This window comes from Juglans microcarpa x Juglans regia, chromosome 8D, assembly GCF_004785595.1.
Source record: "Juglans microcarpa x Juglans regia isolate MS1-56 chromosome 8D, Jm3101_v1.0, whole genome shotgun sequence".
In the NCBI taxonomy this organism is placed as follows: domain Eukaryota; kingdom Viridiplantae; phylum Streptophyta; class Magnoliopsida; order Fagales; family Juglandaceae; genus Juglans; species Juglans microcarpa x Juglans regia.
The window spans coordinates 7,683,586-7,702,351 of record NC_054608.1 but is presented as its reverse complement, the minus strand read 5'-3'; the positions used below and the strand labels follow the sequence as shown (position 1 = coordinate 7,702,351).

The window sequence follows — 18,766 nt, the reverse complement described above, 5'->3', positions numbered from 1 at the left end:
CTCAGATCTTAGAAGACATGTTGAGGGCATGTGTGTTGAATTTTAAAGGAACTTGGATGCGACATTTACCATTGGTCGAGTTTGCTTATAATAATAGTTTTTAGGCTAGCATTGGGTTGGCACCCTATGGGGTTTTGTATGTTAGAAGGTGTAGATCTTCATTGTATTGGGATGAAGTAGGTGAAAGGTAACTGTTGGGGCCAAAGATTATTCAGTGGACCACAGATAAGATAGATACCATTCGGCTAGAATGAAAGCGGCTCAGAGCCAACAAAAGAGTTATGCAGATAAACGCCGCCACCAGTTAGAGTTTGAGGTTGGAGATAAAGTATTTTTGAGGATAGCACCGATGAAGGGAGTTATGAGATTCGGAAAGAAGGGTAAGTTGAGCCCAAGATATATTGGACCGTTTGAGGTTCTTTATCAGATTGGACCAGTGGCTTGCAGGGGTGGCTCTACCACTGGCATTCTCGGGAGTGCATAATGTGTTTCATGTGTCTATGTTGAGAAAGTACATCCATGACCCCACCCACGTTATAGATCATGAACCACTTCAGATTCAAGAGAATATGACCTACATCAAGGAACCAATGTGGATTTTGGACAGGAAATAACAAGTGTTATGGACTCAAACTATCTCTTTGGTTAAAGTGTTATCGAATAATCATGCTATCAGCAAAGTGTCTTGAGAATTCTAGGAAGAGATGCGAGTTAAGTACACTCACTTATTCGACGAGAATTTTTATAGCTTGTAGCAAATTCCGAGGACGAAATTTTTATAAGGGGAGGAGGATGTAAGACCCAGCGTTGAGGCCCTTGAATGACATTGTTTTTAGTTGGTACCGTTCCCCCCTTTTTGCTTTCTCTTGTTTTTATTTATTTTTCTTTTCTCCTTCCCGATTGTGTCTCCCCCTCTTTCTCTTTTCAGTTTTCTTTTGTTTCTCTTCTAACCGTCTCTCACTCACCCAGTACCCATCCTCGCCCGATTCTTCTCTTCCCTTTGTTTGGTTTCTATTTTGGTGAGTCCGGGTTCATGCCCGACTGTTTCTCCATTTTATTTTCCCTCACAATCGGTTTATCTCTCAAGTCGATGCCCTCTCTCTTATTTCCTCTATCTTCTGTGTTTTTGCTTTGAGATTTCAGGTGGTGCCGCTATGATTTTTCCCTCACTGATCTCCCCTTTAGACGCTCACTGACTCTTGTTTCTCTCTTGTTCTCTCATGTCTGCGAAGTGGATAAACTCAGTGTCGAGGTGTTGACGCAAAGCCTTGTCTAACGAAGGTAAGACCCTCTCTTTGTTTCGCAAACGCCTCACACACTCAGATTTTTTCTCCCTTTCCTCGTCCACACTCTCACTCACCTGCGATTTTTCTAGTTAATTCTTGGTGCTGTGTTTTTTGGGTAGAAAAAATTTAGACTTGTTGCCAAGAGTCCCTCACGTCGGTAAGTTTTCTCTTTTCTCTTTCCCTCTCTAAGAAGAATGAAATTTGATTTGTTGGATTTGTGTTTTAGAAATAAATAGTAGTGAGTCTCGTTGGGTGCCGATTAACATTTAGAAGTGTTGGATTTGCTCTTTTGTGGAGCTGTGAATGGAGAGAAACGTTTAATGTGTAATGTTGTTTTGGTTGAGTTGTTGGTGGTTGCTTGGAGTTATGGGCTGCTGAAATGGGTTTGATTTATTGATTATTTGAGTTGAGATTGGTTTTGGTGGGTGTATAGGCCAATATTGAAGTTGGTATATGGTATTTTGGGTTGAAGTGTGGGCTGTCCAGATTATTATTTGGCTGTTTGAGTTGGGTTATTTTGCTAAAATAAGGTTTGGAATCATGAGTTTTAATTATTTTGGATCGACGTTGTGTTAATGGCCTTTTAACACTTAGTGTATATTTGTTTTCTATCAATAGGTGACGAAATTATTAGAAGTCGAATTCAAGGCATTGATAATATGCTGCAGGAGTCAGGTAAGTGGGATTCCTATGCTAGGCTTTATACAAGTTATTAAGACTGAGGTTGACTTTTTGAAAACTTTGCATATTTGGTTATGAAATGAGAACTCGGAAAAAACTAACCTCGGTCGCTTATTTGCACTACTCATGAAATCTATATGAAAAAGGAAAAATACTTTCTGACATGCATTGTGTAGACATGAGCTAAATTTTGTCATATTGTTTTTGAAATCTGAAAATGAGCGATATTGAGAATATGAAAAATTGTACGTTAATTTAGAAAGATGCTCTGACTTTTATTTTCAGTATGTGAGAATGATCTGATAATGTTTTGGCACTTTGTTTTATTTTGATATGACATATGAAAAACTTTGGCATGATGTACTGATTTTGTATCTGACTTTGTCTCTACTCTACTCTGCTTTGTTATGCTCTGCTCTTGGGTTGGTACCAACTTCTCTGTCTCTGAGTGCACCCACTTTGGAAACTAAGTAGTTTTATTGTGGTCTTTCTTGTGTGCACACTCGGGACTCCGAGAATAATAAAAGAAAGATTTCACCTTTGTTTTTGCCTTTTTTGGCCTCTGGAGTTAGCACAATCCTACCAAAGGGGTGAAACATGGTCTCTGCTATGTGAGATGCTCTGTTTTGATGTGATGATGATGCTCAGTTTATGTTATGCCAAAGTGCTCTAAGTTTTACTTGTCTTAAAACTATCGCTCTGTTACTTTTGAAAATATGTTTTGTTCTGCATGATAACTCTGAAAAATATTTCGTTCTGCATACTGTACTTTGTAAATGCTCATGTTTACACGCTAGCATATGTCATCTGCTTACTGAGTTGTTGATAACTCACCCCCTTATCTTCATAATATTTTTAGATGATGTGGAAAGTCCAACTAAGGACTTGGATTAGGAATGGTGAGCATGATTAAGCTGAGGAGATGGTGTTAAAAAAAAGAATTATGATGTCTTTTAGATTTGATGTCTTTTAGATTTAATTATTTGTTTTTGGTTTAGTAAGACTTATGGAATTATCAGTTTGATATTTTGTGATTACTGGGAGATTGTGGACCCCTTAGTTTATTATTATTGTAGTAATGACTTTGCGGAGTTTTTTTTTAGGTGTTTATTTAGAAGACATAAGATTGATTTTGCTTATGAAGTGTTGGAGTTTTTTTTTTTAGATGTGTCGTACTTGGAAGACATGTTTACAAGTGATAGGTAGTAATTCTCCAACCCACCCGGGTATGGGAAGTTACAATTTTAGCTAAAAAAAAAAGTAGAGATATGGAGTGAATCTCGTCTCATAACATTAAGAGATGAGTTCAGATGGATTGAGATGGTTTGTGAATAGTAGAATGAAAGTTGAATTGTTTATTATATTTTGTGTAGAAATTTGAAAAAGTTGTAATGATAAAATGAGATGAGTTTAGGTGGATTTTGAATGCAAACGAGGACTAAATGACTCATTTCATGTTTGTTTATGTTCCGTCTGTTTCATTTTAGATCGAACAACAATTCCAAGAAATTTTCATCCTTGATCCAAAAAAAATCTACTTTTTATGTTTTTAAATTCTCCATTGTTTTTCAATTGAATAAATCTCATGTCCTAGTGAAAAAAATTATGTTTCTCACTAGTTGCATGGCAGCTGTAATTTCCTTTTAAGGCTGTCTCGAGGAAAGAAAGTTGAAAGTTGTCTAGTAGAAAGAACTGCGGCACGACCTCTCATTCGTTTGGTTCATTTTTCAAACCAAAAGTGAGATAGATCAAGGGAAAAGTAACGAAAAGGAGATATGGTCGAGCTCATTCCGATTAGGTTGCAGAAGACATGGGAGATATGGAATGTCAGGGGAGTCATTCTCTTCAGCCTTTCACTACAAATCGTATTGTTTTTGGGTCCCATGAGAAAACGCACGGGACATAGGCTCTACATCCTGATCATCTGGGCATCATACTTTCTAGCCGACTGGGCAGCTAGTTTCACTATTGGGCTCATCACCAACAGCAGGAACTCATCTAAGATTATTGAAGGGAGTGACCTTCTTGCATTTTGGGCTCCGTTCTTGTTGTTACATCTTGGTGGGCCTGCTTTTGTACTGGAGGATAATGAGCTCTGGCTTAGGCACTTCCTCACCCTGATATTCTAGGTTGTCGCCTCGTTTTATGTCTTCTTGGAAACACTACCAAGCAACGAGCTGTGGCTCCTGATCGACTTCCCTTATTTGCCTTGCTGGAGTCATCAAATACAGTGAACAGACACGTTCTTTATATCTTGCAAGCTGGGGTACATTCCGAGAAACCATGCTTACAGAACCAGATCCTGGACCAGAGTAAGCGAAGCTCATGGAGGCATTCTCTTCAAAGAAAGTAGCCAGACTTCCTACAATAATGTCACAAACAGTAGATGCTGTTATTATAGAATCCAAGTCCGCCTTCTATTCTTCTCAACAGCCGAGAGATCAGGAGAAGGGATTAGATGAGTTTGAGGTGGTGAAATATGGTTACCACTTCTTCAAAATCTTCAAGGGGCTCATTGTTGATCTCATTAGCCACAATGATCGAAATGAGAGCAGAGATTTTTTTCTTCAGAGCAGGCCTGATGAAGCACTTAAAGTGTTGGAGGTTGAACTCAACTTCATCTACGAAGTTCTCTATACTAAGTTCGTTGTGATACATGATCCAATAGGATACCTTTTGCGCTCTGTAAGCTCGCTTTCGATTTTCGCGTTCCTTGGGGTCTTCTTTTTTGTAGATTGCAAGCATGGTTTTGATAAGTTTGATATTGGAGTTACCTACACCCTGCAGCTCGGTGCCTTGAGCCTGGAGGCAATAGCACTCTTCAACCTCATTTTCTCTGATTGGACAACAGCTTTTATCGACAAGCTAGAGGAATAGAAATCCAATAGTTCGGGATATCTTCAAAAAATATCGCAAAATTAGAAGGTCAAGGTGGTCTCCACGCAAGGATGAGCTGGCTGGTACCGAGTCAAGGTTTACATCAGTATTACTTCGCAGGTGGTCTGAATCCGTGGCATGATTTAATTTGATAAAATACTGCCTCAAGGGGACCTTCCGAAAAAATCCAATGAAGAAAATTATTAGTGCTGCCTTGGCATTTCTAAGACGACTACTCATTTGTTGCACCCTATATGGAGATATTGTCGCAAAGAGCTCGTAATTGATCGATTGGGTGCTAAGGATTTTCTAGATGTGTGGAACTATGCGTCCAGAAACCCCTTCACGAAAATCTGTAAAAGCAGCTACACTAGAAAATCTCAAGAGGATAAGTTAAGCTAGAGGTGCTTGTGTTCTCGAAGAACTGAAGGGGGATCCCCTTATGGTGACAGATTATGAAACAGTTTACGAAACACTAAAAAATGATTATATTGAAAATGTTACCTATGATGAGAGCCTTCTGCGTTGGCACATTGCTATTGAACTCTGCTATAATGGAAGTGAAGTCGATCACCAGACAAAAGCTCAACTGATGAACACGAAGTCGGCTATCATGGAAGTCAAGTCGATCAATATAAAAAGGACTGACCCTGAAATGGTAGCTCAAACAGTATCTAAACATCGTCAACTCAGTAGGCTCGTTTCAGATTACATGCTATATCTTTTAGTGATGAAACGTACTATGATGTATGTTGTGGTAGGTATTGGGCAAATTGGATTCTTTCTCAATAAGGGACTAGGACCAAACATGATAAAGGATGCTTGTGAAAACCTTATTTCTGTGAATACAGGTGTTAAAGCTGTTCATGTGAAGGGAGATAGAAGCAAATCTGTATTGTTTGATGCATGCATGCTCGCCAAAGAGCTGCAAAATTTGGAGGCGAAGAAATGGAAGGTAATCAGCAAAGTGGGGGTGGAGATGTTGTCATACGTGTCTAATCATTGCCGACCAGATGCTCATGTTCAGCAAGCAAGTAGAGGTGGACAGTTTATCAAAATCTTGTTTGGTTGCTGATGGCTCATTTTGGCCTGGTTGAGCAGTTCGTATTCACTGTCAGTTTATGGTTGGAATTTGACGGACTTTGTTTTTTCGATATATGATCTCGAATTTGAATTGGGATACATGTTTATGGTTGGAATTTGGCGGACAAATTAGGATACATGAGATGAGAATTCTGTACTTTTGAGATCAGGCTCAAGTTCTCATGGGCCGATAGTATGTCCCAAACAACTTTCCACATAAGTATTTTCATGCATTGATGCAAAATTGAATTTCCTTACAGATTTCCAAGAGCTGGTTGAAAGGGTGTAACGCCCCAAACCCGGGTGGCTTGGAGAATTACTACCTGTCACTCATAAACATGTCTCCCAACACATCCAAAGGATAATCTCCAACAACTTCATAAATGAAAACAATCTCAAATCTTCTCAATAATCTCATTACAAACTCCACACAATCTTTAATGCTATAATAATAAATCAAAGGGGTCCATAACCTCCCGATAGTCATAACAAACCAACTAAATATTTCATAAATCTTACTAAACTCAAGACATAAATAAAACCCAAAGATATTAAGACTAAGAACACCAGAAGTCCTTCTTCTACCAACATCTCCTCAGCTTTAGACACAAAGAGCATTCTAATCCAGGTCCTCATTTGGACTCACCACATCAACTGAAAAATATTATAATGATAGGGGGTGAGTCATCAACAACTCAGTAAGCAGAAATCATATGCTAGCGTGCAAACATGAGCATTTATCAAGGAGAGTATGCAGAACAAAATATTTTTCCAGAGTTATCATGCAGAACAGAACATATTTTCAAAATAACAGAGCGATGGTTTTAAAACAAGTAAAACCCATGGTACTTTGGCATAACATAAACTGAGTATCATCATCAAATCAAAACAGAGCATCAAACAGAGCAGAGACCATGTTTCACCCCCGTGGTAGGGTTGTGCTAACCCCGGTGGCCAAACCAGGCAGAGACAGAGGTGAAATCTTTCCTTTATTCTTCTCGGAGCCCCGAGTGTGCACACAGGAAAGACCACAATAAAACCACTTTGTATCCAAAGTGGGTGCACTCAGAGACAGAGAAGTTGGTACCAACCCAAACAGAGCAGAGCATAACAGAGCAGAGCAGAGCAAAGCAGAGACAGAGTCAGATACAAAAACCAGTACACCATGCCAAAGGTTTTCAAATGTTATATCAAAATAATACAGAGTACCGAAACAGAGTCAGACAGTTTACCGACACTGAACACAAAAGTCAGAACATCTTTCTAAATAAATGTACAGCTTTTCATATTCTCAATATCGCTCATTTTTCAGATTTCAGAAACCACATGACAGAATTTAGCTCATGTCTACACAATGCATGCCAAAACATATTTTTCCTTTTTCACACAGATTTCATGAATAATGCAGATGAGTGACCGAGGTTGATCTTTATTTTCACAAGTTCCCAACATAACACAAAATATGCAAGTTTTTCATAAAATCAGCCTCAGTCTTATTAACTTGTATAAAAACCTAGCATAGGAACCCCACTTACCTGACTCCTGCAGCGTATTATCTATGACTTGAATACGATCTCTATCCGTCTCGCCACCTATTCATAAGATAATATAAACTAAATATTAAAGTCCAACAATACACAATTGGTCTTAAACAACTCAAGAACTCAAACTCTAGACCATAATTCAACGAGTTTAATCAAACTTAACTAGCCAAATAATAATCCGGACAGCCCACACTTCGACCCAAAATATTCTATACTAAACTCAGTACGTTGGCTTTAAGTGGAGACTGATTCGGAACTGAAAAAGTGTTTGCTGAAAGTTGGCTTGACAGTTGGCTCGAGCCAAGTTCGCTCGACAGTCCGCTCGAGCGAAGGCAAGTCAGAGAGGTTCGCTCGAGTATCGCTCGACACTCCGCTCGAGCTAAAGCAAGACAGAGAGGTTCGCTCGAGTCTCGCTCGACACTCCGCTCGAGCGAATGCAAGTCAGAGAGGTTCGCTCGAGTCTCGCTCGACACTCCGCTCAAGCCAATGCTCATTTGGCTGTTCGCTCGAATCGCGCTCGACAGTCTGCTCGAGCGAGGTACGCAGATTTTGCCAACAAAACCAGTTTACACTACACAAAGCACTCTTCTTTCCATTCCCAACTCCATAACATAAAGTATAAACTAACACTTCCAAATATTTTCTCCACCACCAGTCCAACAATTCCACTACAATGAAACTTCAAATAATCCAAACCTAGGACAAAACACCAACCCGAAATACTCACCACGCAACAACCAGAAAAACTCACAAAAACTACTCAAACTCACAGCCAAAACAGATATTGCATCAAAAAGAAGATAAACCAAACCCAAAACTAAGAAGCAGAAATCGCACGGTTACAGAAGGAGAAACCGATACTTGGATGAGAAAGAAACCCTTACCAATCGAAAATGGAGGGGATGTGAATTGATGCCCGTGAGTTGCAGACGGAACCAAAATGCAGAAATGGAGGAAAAACAGAGTATAGCAGACGGCAACACTCGGGAAACCAGAAGCAACGCAGCAACAGAAATCCACGTGAGGAGGTCTAGGGCATGGGATTCGGAAACTCAAACTAATGCCAGTAACCAGAAACAAAGATGAAATCGAAAAGAGAAGAGGGAGACGTGGGAGATGTGGGAGACGTGGGAGACGAGAGAGAGTTGCTGGAGAAACTTAAATAATAACTGAAAATGCGAAGAGAAAGGGAGAAAGTGACGGAGATGGAGGAAGAGAACTACTAACCTCCCTAAAACGACGCCGCTTGGTGGTCTCACTAAGCACTGAAATGGCTGGGCCATTTCCACGCACGGTTCCAAGCCACTTTGACAAAGAAACTGGGCCTTACATCCTCCTCCCCTTACAAGAATTCCGTCCTCGGAATTTTTTTACAAGCTATAGCAATTTCCTTCGAATAAGTGAGGGTACTTTACTCTCATCTCTTCCTCGAATTCCCAAGATGCTTCATTGATAGCATGATTATTCCACAATACTTTAACCAAAGCAATAGTTCGATTCCGCAATACTTGTTCTTTCCTGTCCAGAATCTGCAATGGTTCCTCGGTGTAGGTCATGTCCTCTTGAATCTGCAAGGGTTCATGATCTATGATGTGAGTGGGGTCATGGATGTACTTCCTCAACATGGACACATGGAACACGTTATGTACTCCCGAGAACGCCGGTGGTAGAGCCACCCTGTACGCCACCGGTCCAAACCGATCAAGAATCTCAAACGGCCCAATGTATCTAGGACTCAACTTACCTTTCTTTCCGAATCTCATAACTCCTTTCATTGGGGAAATTCTCACGAAAACCTTATCTCCCATCGCAAATTCTAACTGACGGCGGCGTTTATCTGCATAGCTCTTCTGTCGACTTTGAGCTGCTTTCATTCTAGCCCGAATGATATCTATCTTTTCGGTGGTCTGCTGAATAATCTCTGGCCCTAGAAGTTTCCTTTCACCTACTTCATCCCAATACAATGGAGACCTACATCTCCTGCCATACAAAACCTCGTAAGGTGCCATCCCAATGCTAGCCTGGAAGCTATTATTATATGCAAACTCAACCAATGGTAAATGTTGCATCCAAGATCCCTTGAAATCCATCAAGCATGCCCTCAACATGTCTTCTAAAATCTGAATAGTTCTTTCTGACTATCCATCTGTCTGAGGATGAAAAGCGGTACTGAAACTTAGCTGAGTACCCATTGCCTCCTGTAAGCTTTGCCAGAACTTCGAGGTAAAGCGAGGATCTCTATCCGACACAATGGATACCGGTACTCCATGCAACCTCACTATCTCCCGCACATACAGTTCAACTAGTTTCTCCAGTTTATAAGAAACTTTAATGGGCACAAAACGGGCGATCTTCGATAAGCGATCCACGATCACCCATATAGCGTCTTGCCCGCTTACGGTCCTTGGGAGACCTGTCACAAAATCCATGGAGATATGTTCCCATTTCCACTCTGGAATCTGAAGTGGCTGTAATAATCCTGCAGGTCTCTGATGTTCTGCCTTCACTTGTTGGCAAGTCAGGCATTGTTCTACGAATTTAGCAATTTCCCTTTTCATGCCATTCCACCAAAAGGACTCTCTCAAATCCCGATACATCTTGGTACTCCCTGGGTGAACAGTATACAAAGAACGGTGTGCCTCTTCAAGAATCAACCTTTTTAGTTCATCATCAACAGGTATGCATACTCTACTCCTAAACCTCAAAACTCCATCCTTGGAAATACAAAAATCAGGTTTGTCCCCGTTTCCGATCTCTTCTCTTAGCTTCACCAACTCTGAGTCCACTTTCTGAGCATCTTTGATTCTATCTATCAAAGCAGGTTGAACCACTAAACTGGCCATGACAGCACTTGTATCACTAGAAAAGACTTCAATACCGGCTCTTTCTAAATCCATCAACAACCTATGCTGAGTGGTAATAGCTGCAATTGTTGGTCCCACTGACTTCCTACTTAGAGCGTCGGCTACAACATTAGCTTTGCCTGGGTGATAATTAATGGTGCAATCATAATCCTTGATCAACTCAAGCCACCTCCTTTGTCTCATGTTTAATTCTTTTTGGGTAAATAAATACTTCAAACTCTTGTGATCCGTAAAAATTTCGCACTTTTCTCCATACAAGTAATGTCTCCAAAGCTTAAGTACAAAAATGACTGCCGCGAGTTCCAGATCATGGGTGGGATAATTCTGCTCATACACTTTCAGTTGGCGTGAGGCATAAGCTATAACCTTCCCATGTTGCATCAGTACACACCCCAAACCAAGCCTAGAAGCATCGCTATAGACAACAAATCCGCCTCTAGCTGTGGGAACTGTTAACACTGGGGCTGACACTAATCTCTGTTTCAACTCTTGGAAGCTTTCTTCACACTTTGCTGTCCATTCAAACCTATTATTTTTCCTGGTGAGTGCAGTGAGAGGGACTGCTATCTTGGAAAACCCATCAATGAATCGACGGTAATACCCCGCCAATCCCAAAAAGCTTCTAACCTCATGAACATTCCTCGGTGCCGACCAATTAACCACGGCTTCCACTTTTCCTGGGTCCACTGAAATACCATCCTTCGAAACTACATGCCCCAGAAACGTGATTGAATCAAGCCAAAATTCACACTTCTTCAACTTAGCAAACAGCTGCTTGTCTCTGAGTGTCCCAAGTACCAACTTCAAATGTTCTTCATGCTCGGTCTCGCTTTTGGAGTATATCAGTATATCATCAATAAAGACAACCACAAACTTATCCAAAAACTCATGGAACACCCTGTTCATCAAGTCCATAAATACGGCTGGGGCGTTAGTCAGGCCAAAAGGCATGACCAAAAACTCATAATGGCCATAACGGGTTCTGAACGCCGTCTTAGCCACGTCTTCAGCTCTGATTTTTAACTGGTGGTAACCTGATCGAAGATCAATCTTCGAAAATACTTGAGCACCCTGAAGCTGATCAAACAAATCCTCTATACGGGGTAGCGGGTACTTATTCTTTATGGTCACCCGATTAAGTTCCCTATAATCGATACACATTCTCATCGATCCATCCTTCTTCTTCACAAAAAGAATTGGAGCTCCCCAAGGTGAAACACTGGGCCTGATGAAACCCTTATCTAACAAATCTTGCAACTGCTCTTTGAGTTCCGCTAATTCAGATGGCGCCATGCGATAAGGTGCTTTCGAAAGGGGTGCCGTGCCTGGAACTAACTCAATAGCAAACTCTACCTCCCGCTCGGGTGGAAGTCCCGATAAATCTTCAGGGAAGACCTCTGGATAATCTCTCACAACAGGTATTTGTTCCAACATCACTTCCCCCTTTGGCGCTTCTACCACACAGGCTAGGAATCCCTGACAACCTTCATGCAACAGTTTTCCAACCTGAATGGCAGAAATGATGGGTGGGGTCAACCTCACTTTTGACCCTGTGAACCGAAATTCACCTTCATTAGGTGGTCTGAATACCACTTCCTTTTTAGCACAATCAATACTGGCGTGATAGGAAGCCAGCCAATCCATACCCAAAATTACATCAAACCCAACCATGTGGAAAACTATTAAATCTGCTGGCATCAGTCTTCCCTCTATAGAAAGAGGGCATCCAGGTAAAATCTCACTACAGACTACAGAATTTCCTGTTGGGGTCGCAACCACTAACTTGTTCCTCAACCTTTCAGTATCTAAAGTGCAAAATCTAGAGTACGTCGTGGAAACAAAAGAATGTGTCGCTCCCGAGTCAAATAACACAAAAGCATTACTAGAAAATAGAGAAAGAGTACCTGTGATTCACATTCAAACTCATCCATGAACCAAGAATATTCAAAGTCTTAACCAGAATCAATCAAAGAAAAGAAAATAATAGAAACTATAAATCCTTGAAGTAAAACCAAAGAGTCATACCAGTGATCACGTCATTCCTACCCTCAACTTCTCCAGGTGTTAGTGCAAAGACTCGAGCAGGCGCAGTAGGACGTTGATTGCTGCCCCGGGCCGATACTTCATTCCTCTGAGGTGGCGGTATGAATGTCTGGTTGCTCCTATTTTGCATTGGGCAATCCCTGATGTAGTGACCTGTTTTGCCACAACGAAAACACAATCCCGCCCCTTTTCTGCACTCTCCGGAGTGCACTTGATCGCATGTCCTACACTGGTAGGGCTGTTGATTACTCTGAACCAGCCTTTTTCCCGAACTACTACTTTCATTCCTCTTTTTCCATAGTCCCTGATCCATGCCAGACTGGTACCCAGTAGGAGTAGTCCTTTTCCTCTGTTCATGCATTGCAACGCTTCTTTGAAGGGTTCTTTCAAAAACTGTTGCTTTATCCACCAATTCTGAGAAGTTCCGAATCTGGAAGCCCACCACACGCACATACAGTTTCTCATTCAGTCCTTGCTCAAATTTGCGTGCCTTCTTTTCCTCATCGGGAATCAAATAAGTAGCAAAACGGGATAACTCAGTAAACCTAGCAGCATACTGATGTACCGTCATGGTTCCCTGAACCAAGGTGGCAAATTCCATAGCCTTGTCCTCACGGAAAGAGCTAGGGAAGAAGCGCTCAAGAAAGATCTGCTTGAAGTGCAGCCAACTGACTATCTCTGTCCCCTCAGCTTCCCTGATAGATCTTTCAGAGATCCACCACCTCTTCGCTTCCCCAGTAAGCTTGAATGTGGCGTACGCCACTTTTTGCTCCTCAGTACAAGTTAGGACTCACAAAATCTCCTCAATGTCCTGAATCCAATCCTCCGCCAAAGTTGGATCGCCTCTCCCATCAAATAAAGGAGGGTGCATACGATTGAATTGCTCAACAGTACAACCCCCTTCATTGAAATTACGCTGGCGACCCGAGGGATTCTGCACAAGGTCATCAATTAACTGATGTGCAGCAGCTCGTAATACGTCGGAAGCACTCGGGTTCGCTTCCCTTTCGTTCTCGATCGCATTCAGATCCGACCTGCTTCGTTCTCTACGACGAGGTGGCATCCTGACAAAATAACTAGAATTTTTAAAAAAAATCGCTTCGAAAATAGAATTTATAAGAACATAGAAAATTAGTGGTATTTGTAAAAACAAAACGTATATATATATTAGAATTCAAAAATATACGAATATCTATAACAGAGACAAAAGAGGAACGCACAACGGTAGTAATAGTCAATCTCTCCAAATTTAACATCTTACTCCATCTGAGTATTTAAGAAGGCTCCGCCACTAAACTAAACCTTAATCAACATGAATTTAGTTCATAGACCTATGAAATACCACACTTCATAGTTATTCGTAAAGCCTGCGAATTCTAAGACTTCCCACTTCAACAATATTCAATCCTATGCACCCACAGAAATCTAAACCTCCTAGGTTTATAGTATGCAGAATTCTAACCTGGCTCTGATACCAAATGTAACGCCCCAAACCCGGGTGGCTTGGAGAATTACTACCTGTCACTCATAAACATGTCTCCCAACACATCCAAAGGATAATCTCCAACAACTTCATAAATGAAAACAATCTCAAATCTTCTCAATAATCTCATTACAAACTCCACACAATCTTTAATGCTATAATAATAAATCAAAGGGGTCCATAACCTCCCGATAGTCATAACAAACCAACTAAATATTTCATAAATCTTACTAAACTCAAGACATAAATAAAACCCAAAGATATTAAGACTAAGAACACCAGAAGTCCTTCTTCTACCAACATCTCCTCAGCTTTAGACACAAAGAGCATTCTAATCCAGGTCCTCATTTGGACTCACCACATCATCTGAAAAATATTATAATGATAGGGGGTGAGTCATCAACAACTCAGTAAGCAGAAATCATATGCTAGCGTGCAAACATGAGCATTTATCAAGGAGAGTATGCAGAACAAAATATTTTTCCAGAGTTATCATGCAGAACAGAACATATTTTCAAAATAACAGAGCGATGGTTTTAAAACAAGTAAAACCCATGGTACTTTGGCATAACATAAACTGAGTATCATCATCAAATCAAAACAGAGCATCAAACAGAGCAGAGACCATGTTTCACCCCCGTGGTAGGGTTGTGCTAACCCCGGTGGCCAAACCAGGCAGAGACAGAGGTGAAATCTTTCCTTTATTCTTCTCGGAGCCCCGAGTGTGCACACAGGAAAGACCACAATAAAACCACTTTGTATCCAAAGTGGGTGCACTCAGAGACAGAGAAGTTGGTACCAACCCAAACAGAGCAGAGCATAACAGAGCAGAGCAGAGCAAAGCAGAGACAGAGTCAGATACAAAAACCAGTACACCATGCCAAAGGTTTTCAAATGTTATATCAAAATAATACAGAGTACCGAAACAGAGTCAGACAGTTTACCGACACTGAACACAAAAGTCAGAACATCTTTCTAAATAAATGTACAGCTTTTCATATTCTCAATATCGCTCATTTTTCAGATTTCAGAAACCACATGACAGAATTTAGCTCATGTCTACTCAATGCATGCCAAAACATATTTTTCCTTTTTCACACAGATTTCATGAATAATGCAGATGAGTGACCGAGGTTGATCTTTATTTTCACAAGTTCCCAACATAACACAAAATATGCAAGTTTTTCATAAAATCAGCCTCAGTCTTATTAACTTGTATAAAAACCTAGCATAGGAACCCCACTTACCTGACTCCTGCAGCGTATTATCTATGACTTGAATACGATCTCTATCCGTCTCGCCACCTATTCATAAGATAATATAAACTAAATATTAAAGTCCAACAATACACAATTGGTCTTAAACAACTCAAGAACTCAAACTCTAGACCATAATTCAACGAGTTTAATCAAACTTAACTAGCCAAATAATAATCCGGACAGCCCACACTTCGACCCAAAATATTCTATACTAAACTCAGTACGTTGGCTTTAAGTGGAGACTGATTCGGAACTGAAAAAGTGTTTGCTGAAAGTTGGCTTGACAGTTGGCTCGAGCCAAGTTCGCTCGACAGTCCGCTCGAGCGAAGGCAAGTCAGAGAGGTTCGCTCGAGTCTCGCTCGACACTCCGCTCGAGCTAAAGCAAGACAGAGAGGTTCGCTCGAGTCTCGCTCGACACTCTGCTCGAGCGAATGCAAGTCAAAGAGGTTCGCTCGAGTCTCGCTCGACACTCCGCTCAAGCCAATGCTCATTTGGCTGTTCGCTCGAATCGCGCTCGACAGTCTGCTCGAGCGAGGTACGCAGATTTTGCCAACAAAACCAGTTTACACTACACAAAGCACTCTTCTTTCCATTCCCAACTCCATAACATAAAGTATAAACTAACACTTCCAAATATTTTCTCCACCACCAGTCCAACAATTCCACTACAATGAAACTTCAAATAATCCAAACCTAGGACAAAACACCAACCCGAAATACTCACCACGCAACAACCAGAAAAACTCACAAAAACTACTCAAACTCACAGCCAAAACAGATATTGCATCAAAAAGAAGATAAACCAAACCCAAAACTAAGAAGCAGAAATCGCACGGTTACAGAAGGAGAAACCGATACTTGGATGAGAAAGAAACCCTTACCAATCGAAAATGGAGGGGATGCGAATTGATGCCCGTGAGTTGCAGACGGAACCAAAATGCAGAAATGGAGGAAAAACAGAGTATAGCAGACGGTAACACTCGGGAAACCAGAAGCAACGCAGCAACAGAAATCCACGTGAGGAGGTCTAGGGCATGGGATTCGGAAACTCAAACTAATGCCAGTAACTAGAAACAAAGATGAAATCGAAAAGAGAAGTGGGAGACGTGGGAGATGTGGGAGACGTGGGAGACGAGAGAGAGTTGCTGGAGAAACTTAAATAATAACTGAAAATGCGAAGAGAAAGGGAGAAAGTGACGGAGATGGAGGAAGAGAACTACTAACCTCCCTAAAACGACGCCGCTTGGTGGTCTCACTAAGCACTGAAATGGCTGGGCCATTTCCACGCACGGTTCCAAGCCACTTTGACAAAGAAACTGGGCCTTACAAAGGGGACCATGATTTTATATCGATACATTGTCTTCTCATATCAATAGATCAACAAAACATAAACCTGAATTTAAATTAATGATAAAGAATATTCATTGACTAAATATCCTTTGTTTTTTTTCCCTCTTGGCCATCCGCGCATATCACAAGATGAGAGAAGGAAAATCTGCCAACCAAAATAAAATCCAAATGGAATGATCTCCGAACCGAAATCCACACCCAAATCCCAGATAGCCAGCCTAAATTATTCTAAAAGATCAACCGAGAAGAGTTTGTGAAGATGTTTAAGCTTATTGAGACAATAGATTAATTAAAATGAGGATAAGAGCAATCCAAACCACAAAGGCGCCCAAGTCAAACACAAATATTCTTTGTTTTTTCTTGTGTGCATAATTTCTCATTTTCCACTTGTATGTATTTTGGAGTGTTGGTCTTAGTTCTACTTACTGAGATTTTGCAAAATCTTACTGTGGCGTCCCCACTTGAAGTTCCGCTCCATGAAATAGCAGATTTGATCCAAATGATTGGTACGTGTATGAAGGTTTGGCTTTACCTAAGGTCTGAAGGTCTTTATCCTATTTGCTATTAAGTGTGTTTTAGCTTTTTATTATTATGGGATGATTATAATAATTTTCTTGTCTTTGATTGAAGATTTGGGACTTATGGATTACTTGGAAGGTGATGTTTTAATTTTTCTAGTACTATTAGATTTTAATGACATCCTTGTTATATTTTTCGCTGTGAATTAACTGTATAGAATTTTATTAAATGTATGCACACACTTTGTTCTCACAATGTGCTAGGGGTGTATGACCCAAGTGGCAGCCATCTCGGCTTCACGACTTCTGCCAAAACACAAACAGTGGTCATCAATGATTTCCCCCAACACATTTAATAATAATAAATATTCCTCAAGATCTAGTAAAATTAGCAAGGTTCTAACAATACCAAACCAAGAAAAATGACAAAGTTCTCATAATAACTCTCCAATACTCCTACAGTACTTATCGCACTGCTCTCGACTAGCCTCATGCACGCAGTCTATTCTTGATCCCCAGTTTAACCATCATGATCATCTGAGTGGAGTGGCATGAATGGGAAGAACGGGGAGAGGGAAAATAGTGAGATGGAAAACTGAAGGGTGATCAACTTACCAACTGGTGCCATTCTTCAGGTGGGCTGACCTCTTCGTGGGCTCAAGCTTGGGCTTGGGCCTGGTGTTACAGATTTAGGGTATAAAGGGGAGTAAAATAATGCTTAAGCCAATGGGATATCTATAGATTGCCTTTGCAAAGTGGAAGCCTAAGAATATGCGTGAAAGAGTCTCAGGCACAGACAAACATAGGGCACATAATTCTCTACTTTTGAGATTAGGCTCAAGTTCTCATGGAGTCATGGGCTGGTAGTATGTCCCAAGCAACTTTCCACATAGGCATTTTCATGCATTGATGCAAAATTGAATTTCTATACAGATTTCCAAGGAGTTGGTTGAAGGGGACTATGATTTTGCAACTTGTTGTCCTAGTGGTTTGGGCTAGAGGAATTTGGTGATATTGTAAATTCGATTGGATTTAGAAAGTTGAGTCAGAAACTCATTCTATTGTTGAGAAGAAAGTTTTACTTATAAGATCCTTGACGAGGTAGTTATCCATAGATGGAAGTAGGATGTGGTAAGCTTTTAGTTAGCCATAGATTCCGAGAAGGCATCTTTGGAAAACCCAATCCAAAGCTTTTGGTACAGATAGAGAATAACATACTTTTGGTTTGCAGTGCTGATCATAATCAAATCCGTAGTTCTTTAGTTCGAAATCGAGAGATCTACAAATCTTAGTGAGGGTTGCTATAGCAATTTCGGGTAATATCCTTGCTTTGTGTCTATATATTTTTCTTCTCGGTCCTTTCTTGGATAGAGACAAGAGAGCTCGTGTTTTAGCAAGATGGAAGGAGAGCTTTCCAAACAAAATTTACACATCTGGTGTAATGCCCCGGTCCCGCAGGGATCGAAGAGTTACTCTCTATAACTTAAAACTCACAATTCATCAATATATTTATAGACTCCAAAATATAAAGTCATCAGAATACTGTAAAATCTCTTAATAAAATCCTCCAATTCTCAGAAATCTTCTATGAGTAATCCACTATGTTTAAATAATCATCTCACTGATGCTCCATAATCCTGATCCTTAGCTGGACTATTCAAAATCATCTGAAAAATATTTAGAGATAAGGGGTGAGTTATCAACAACTCAATAAGCAGAGAACATATATTAGCATGTAAACATGAGCATTTATCACGTTCGGTATGCAAACAAAATAT

At 40.6% G+C, this 18,766-nt stretch overlaps 1 protein-coding gene across 1 annotated transcript; it reads right to left on the bottom strand.

Annotated features, from left to right (window-relative positions):
* Window positions 1-12,325: 12,325 nt before the first annotated feature.
* LOC121242171 lies at window positions 12,326-12,949 on the bottom strand. Its single transcript, XM_041140068.1, has one exon. The coding sequence runs from the start codon at window positions 12,947-12,949 to the stop codon at window positions 12,326-12,328; it is 624 nt and encodes a 207-aa protein (XP_040996002.1).
* Window positions 12,950-18,766: the final 5,817 nt, after the last annotated feature.

What these genes read in the sequence shown, in the direction of transcription:
- LOC121242171 (XM_041140068.1), bottom strand. Translation starts at nt 12,949, where the DNA reads ATGACGGTACATCAGTATGCTGCTAGGTTTACTGAGTTATCCCGTTTT.